The sequence below is a fragment of the Trachinotus anak genome, unplaced genomic scaffold (genome assembly GCF_046630095.1).
Source record: "Trachinotus anak isolate AG129_WGS33_773 ecotype Australia unplaced genomic scaffold, CSIRO_AGI_Tana_v1 ptg000001l, whole genome shotgun sequence".
In the NCBI taxonomy this organism is placed as follows: Eukaryota; Metazoa; Chordata; class Actinopteri; order Carangiformes; family Carangidae; genus Trachinotus; species Trachinotus anak.
Genome location: NW_027273852.1, coordinates 12,186,132 through 12,191,502, shown reverse-complemented (window position 1 = coordinate 12,191,502; position 5,371 = coordinate 12,186,132). Strand labels below are relative to the sequence as shown.

Genomic DNA, 5,371 nt, shown 5'->3' with positions numbered 1-5,371 from the left:
CCAGCAGACTCCTCCAGCCTGTGGGTGGTCGCCGAGCAGAGCTGCCTTGTTGTCACATCAGCATTGTGACAGTTTTTTTTTTTCAAGTGTAGCTTGTTATGGTGGTGCATGTAGTGTGTGTTGTTTAATCATCACGACACTGGATGCGCTGAAAAACCTTGAAAGTACATTTTCTCCAGCTTCGGGTGCAACAGGCAGTGTGAGCGTATGTTCTCATGTTTACTAAAAAAAAACTACCTCAACACATGCATGTGTATTTACGTGAGAGCAAGCTGGTGGGTTTGTGAATGAACCATCGCTTTTATCCGGCTGGGCCACCCACATGGATCAAAGCATCCCGCACACCCGCGTCATCCTCCCTCAGCCAATGGGAACCGGGGCGGTACCGACTCCGTCCGGTTGATGGCGCAGTCTGCCCACATGTGACACCATCAATAAACTGTGCGGGGATCAACAGAGGGTACACAATAACTGGAGTATTTTAGTGGTCCTCGATGCACTGCAAAAAAAAAAAAAAATAAAATACTGCACATGGGAACATTTCACAATTTTCTATTCTTGATGGAGCAACTGTAACATAAACTTATTTCCCCCTGGGGGTCAATGAAGTATTTTGATTGCTTGATTGATTGATTGATCGATCGATTGATCGATTGACTGACAAATCACTAGATTTCATCATTTAACAACACATGCGCAACATTTGAAAAACTCCCAGTTTATTAGGTACATCCAGCTAAAAATAATGCAGTCTGACACAGAAGTCCTGCAGAGAATCCTACCTTCGTGATGGTTATAATGTTCAGTTTTTACTGAACTGTTTTAGAAAGATGTTCATTTAAGTGTATGATGATTTTCGAGGTTGAAGTTTGTGGTTTCTATTTTTGCAGTGAGTTTCAGTCAATGCTTGAAAAAACGGCAAATCCTCACATTTGAGAGGTGGGAACAACAAATTGTTTTTGCATTTTTGCAAGAAAAAATACTGAAATCATAGTAGTTGCCAGTCCATTTTTTGTCAATTGATTGATTCAGCTGTATTTATATCTACCAGTGAGTAGTTTAATCTAATATCTTACTCACATAGAAGTAACTGTGGATGACAGGTATAAAAAGCAGGAACAACTAAGACCACTTTTACCCTCTATAAGTGCTTATAAGTGATAAAAAAAAAAGTCCTGAATGACAAAATTCACCATAGACATAGACTACCATAGACTATGGTATATAGCCTGGGATACCTTTATTTATAGTTTGAACAATTTGATTCATTTGATCAGGAACACAAGGAACACAACTCTGAGGCAGCATTACAAACACAGATGATGTAAAAGGTACATGTATACATTCATACCTAAAAAATGAACTTAAAAAAACATGTTTAACCACATGGTAGAGATATTAATCTTATAACACAATGTTCATTTGCTTTAAGATATTTACAATACCCGTGTATGGGTCCATTATTACACCAATTTGCAAAACTGAAACTTTTTTTTTGTACTAATCAACAGTTATGCAACAACAACAACTGCACGGAAATGCAGTACTGAAGCAGTAATAACTGAAATGCCACGCAATGTCTACCAATGTTGTTTTGGAGAGGAGGGTCCAAAAGTCTGAGTCTCAGACTGAGACTCAACTGTAATTGTCGTAAATAGGCTAAAACTTGTAAAAACAGTGGCACAGGCATGGGCAGCTTGGGCTGATTGCTCATACATGTTGTTGGAGAATGTTGCAGAGCCAATACCATCAGTAATCTTTTCCTTTTCAGTAACACACATCTAAGAAAGGAATTTCTACTGTAAACCTCATGCTCACTATAATCCTCGCTCTCAATCACAGTAAAAGTAGAATGTGAACAGATAACTTTGCATGAAAACAGTTTCACCCTGTGAGTCAAGACAAACCATGCCCTCTGTGCTCGAAATCAGAGAGTGAATTCAACAGTCGTTTGGGATAATGCGTCTAGTCTTGTGGGGGTGAAATCTGTGAACTAGAAATCACCCCCTACTGCACCCTGCAGTATGACTGTGACATTGTATGACAGTATGTGATGACAACACAAGTAAAATGCCACCTTAAGACCTGAAGTTAAAACTTCAGCATGGGGGACTGCGGAGTGTAGTCAGTCAGAAGAGACACCATCAGGCCCTGAAAGTGAGGAGAGACGTGCTGATTAATACCCTGTACATGCTGGAGGCTAAGGTTATTCTGACACGATCAAATTAAACAGTGTTTCATCTCACCATGATTGTCCACTTCCTATTCTCAGCCTCAGGGAAGACGAGGGAGCGGGAGGAGTAGAACACCTGATCATCCACCTCCTCCATTTTACGGGGGAGACAATGCAGGAAGGTCCAGTCTGGTTTGGCCACACTTCCTGTCTGTAATGAACCAGAACCAAAACTAATTAACTGGGATTGTATTCCCTTCAATATTGTTCAGGGTTCACTTTCAGTGATAGTGCCAGAAATACAGTATCTTTAGTGACCAAAGTAATTACTGTGCATTTTTCCATTTAATGTCAACCTGTCAGTTTTGTGCATATAATAATGCAGTGTGTAAAGCATTTCTACAAGAGTGAATCTAGTTGTATTTTAACCTTGCTTCCTTATTTATATGTTGGATGAAGTCTGCAATTAGTGTTAAGACCAGTTTGCCACAGGCAGTTTACAGAAGGTTAAATGCTGCTGCTTCGTTTAAAGCCAGTGCAAGAATTAAAAGGTGATTAAAACTGGTGATTTCAACAAAAGCTACTGGCATGTTGTTGGGTGGCCCTTATTGATTTCTACACCAAAAATAGAGTCTGGAAAAGTAAAAATGTTGGATCCTGCCTTTAATAATAATATAATTATACTATAATAAGGTCCGTCTTTACCTCCATTGTAATCTGGTAACCTTGAAAGTCTTTGAGCCTCTTTTTCTTCTCCTCCTCCTGTCCCATGCTGACCCAGGTGTCTGTGACCAGGACATTGCTGCCATGAGCAGCCTCCATTGGGTCAGAGGTCAGGACAAGCTGAGTTCCATACTGAGACAAAATGCAACGTCATATTAATTCATAAGAAGTCCTTTGACCACAGGTCTGTTTATGATCATGACACCTGAAGAGGAGCTCACCTCTTTGGAGAGTCTCTGTGCCTCCTGAATAACGCTCCTCTCTGGCTCATATCCCTGTGAATGAAGATATAGTTTTAGCTTAGTTTCTGATTAGGAATACTGATTTACATTTCTCTACAAAACCACAAGTTTCTCCTCCCACGAGACTGCGGAGGTGAGATGTCCTCGGTTGACTGCACATATCTATACCTGTAAACTACAAAACAAGAATCTACAAATAAGAGGATAAGTGCAGTATAGAAAATTCACATGCACATGATTGTGTATAAAGAGGCAAACCTTTGGTGTAGCAACTTTAAGATGAACTCCCAATTTGGCTGCAGTCATCATGAAGGAGTGGAGGACATTGTTGCCATCTCCAATCCAGCTCACTGTTAATCCAGCAAGGGACCCATAATGCTCCTTGAAGAGAATGGTGGTAATTTAGAAAACCTTATACCAACACTGTATCGTTATCATTTGCTGGATGAGAATTCTAGTAAACTGAAGGGTCGCAATACCTGTAAAGTGAGGAAATCAGCCAGAATCTGGATTGGGTGGTAGAGATCAGAAAGACCGTTGATGATGGGGATGGAGGCCTCTTTATCCAGCTCCTCCAGCGTGGAGTGGCTGTACACTCGAGCCAAGACAATATCACAGAGTCCTGAGAGAACCCTGTGGAGGAAGAGATTATATGTACCCATAGGGATGCAGTTCATATACTAAATCGCAGAGGAAATCTGGTTGGAAAACACTGTCGTTTCCCTTCAAAAATTATTGCAGCAGTGAACGGCGCCAGAAGCTTGTTGTCGACCTGAAAAGCTCACTGGTATGTCTATGTGTAAAGGACAGCGTTCGCTCAAATCTCCTCAGACAAACAAAGATTTCTCTGAGACAGTTTATGTACAATAGGTATCCAAAAGAGATACTGGTATATGTTACATATTCCTTTAAGTGAAATCATAATTATCAGACTCACCTAGCTGTGTCCGTGCAGCTCTCATTCACTCCCAGGTGGATGTCCTGAGAGGTGAGGAAACAGGGGTGTCCGCCCAGCAAAGCAAAACCTGGAATAATGATAGTAAGGCAACTATAATTCCCGTCAGAAAAATGCACAAGTATTCAAACCAAATAATCATGCAGCAACGCAAAGAGTTGAGGGGGTTCAGAGGCAGAGTGCTTTGTTACAGGGATGCGCTGAAAGTCGCCTTTCAGCAGTTCTTTTGTGTCCATACTGACAATGACTTTCAGGAGTGGGACCAGCCCAGCTGACAGCATGAGGATACATTTCCTTAAGCATGTTCTCATAAATGTAATAATGGAGGCATCCACGTCTGTGTAAAGGTAACACTTGGAAATTCATTAGTGCTTTTATACATTTTGGCAGCAGTGACCCACTGCCATTATTACTGATGTGGATGTCTAACTGAGCCACATGGCACACACCAGTGTAGATGCATATCTACCAAACTGACACCTGTTTCTGTGGACATTCTTGTCCTGGTGCTCCTCTTCTCAAATATCATAGCAATCGACTTTCCTTGCAGAAGAGGAAGATACTGAAATAGACACGATAGTTAGTTTCCTTCACTGGCCCACACAGAGGCTGCACAGTAAAGCTGGAGACATTTAACAAATGGACACTGAACTTAGCATTAGATTGCTAAAGCAAGATACCTGTTTTTCATGCTTGATCCGATGTTTCAGATCCCCCGACACCCACAACAGCCTCTTGATTTCATCGGAGTTGAAATCTTTCAGTGTGAGACAGCTGCGGCCCTTTAAACTCACCGCACCGAGGGAAGCAGCTCCAGTGCTACAGATATGAAGAACAGATATCATCACGGCACACCTTCACTGCTAACAGAGGGGGACTAATCAGCATGCTCATTTCGAAATAAAGTTAGTTTCTTACCTGAACCCCCGTGTCGAACGGCTCTGTAAAGCTTTCAAACATTTGAAAACCGGGCTGTTTGCAGATAGTAGTTTAGTAAACATTGCACCTCAAAATGGAAATCCAATGGAAGCGTAATGTGGTGCGAATATTTCATCAGAGAGAAAACAACTTTCCCACACCGCCTCCCAGCTCAGACACATGCAGCCAGGAGCCACAACCCACCGGCGGCGTGGCCACAGCCGACATCACCGCGGGACGAGGGCGAGAGGCGTGGCTTCCCTCAGCATTAGTTTAATGCAGCTGCTCCATTAAAATGTGGAAAACCAGGTCTCTCAACAGCTGGAAATGGTGTTGCTATCCAACATATACAGCAAGCAC

The 5,371-nt window shown here is 42.0% G+C and overlaps 1 protein-coding gene across 1 annotated transcript; it reads right to left on the bottom strand.

Annotated features, from left to right (window-relative positions):
* Positions 1–1,206: 1,206 nt before the first annotated feature.
* On the bottom strand, positions 1,207–5,240 carry otc (ornithine transcarbamylase). Its single transcript, XM_071477053.1, has 10 exons — positions 5,012–5,240; positions 4,774–4,912; positions 4,574–4,655; positions 4,076–4,163; positions 3,618–3,771; positions 3,397–3,519; positions 3,118–3,171; positions 2,879–3,028; positions 2,247–2,384; positions 1,207–2,151 (listed from the first exon to the last, which is right to left on the bottom strand). Exons 1-10 carry the CDS (start codon positions 5,092–5,094, stop codon positions 2,092–2,094), a joined length of 1,071 nt encoding a protein of 356 aa, XP_071333154.1. The 5' UTR covers positions 5,095–5,240; the 3' UTR covers positions 1,207–2,091.
* Between the last annotated feature and the right edge of the window lie 131 nt (positions 5,241–5,371).

Excerpts from the sequence above, each read along its gene's own strand:
- otc (XM_071477053.1), bottom strand. The coding sequence starts at position 5,094 with ATGTTTACTAAACTACTATCTGCAAACAGCCCGGTTTTCAAATGTTTG. Across the intron at positions 3,772-4,075 it reads AGCTGCACGGACACAGCTAG|GGTTCTCTCAGGACTCTGTG; the intron begins GTGAGTCTGATA and ends CTTCCTCCACAG. Across the intron at positions 2,152-2,246 it reads ATAGGAAGTGGACAATCATG|GGCCTGATGGTGTCTCTTCT; the intron begins GTGAGATGAAAC and ends CCTCACTTTCAG.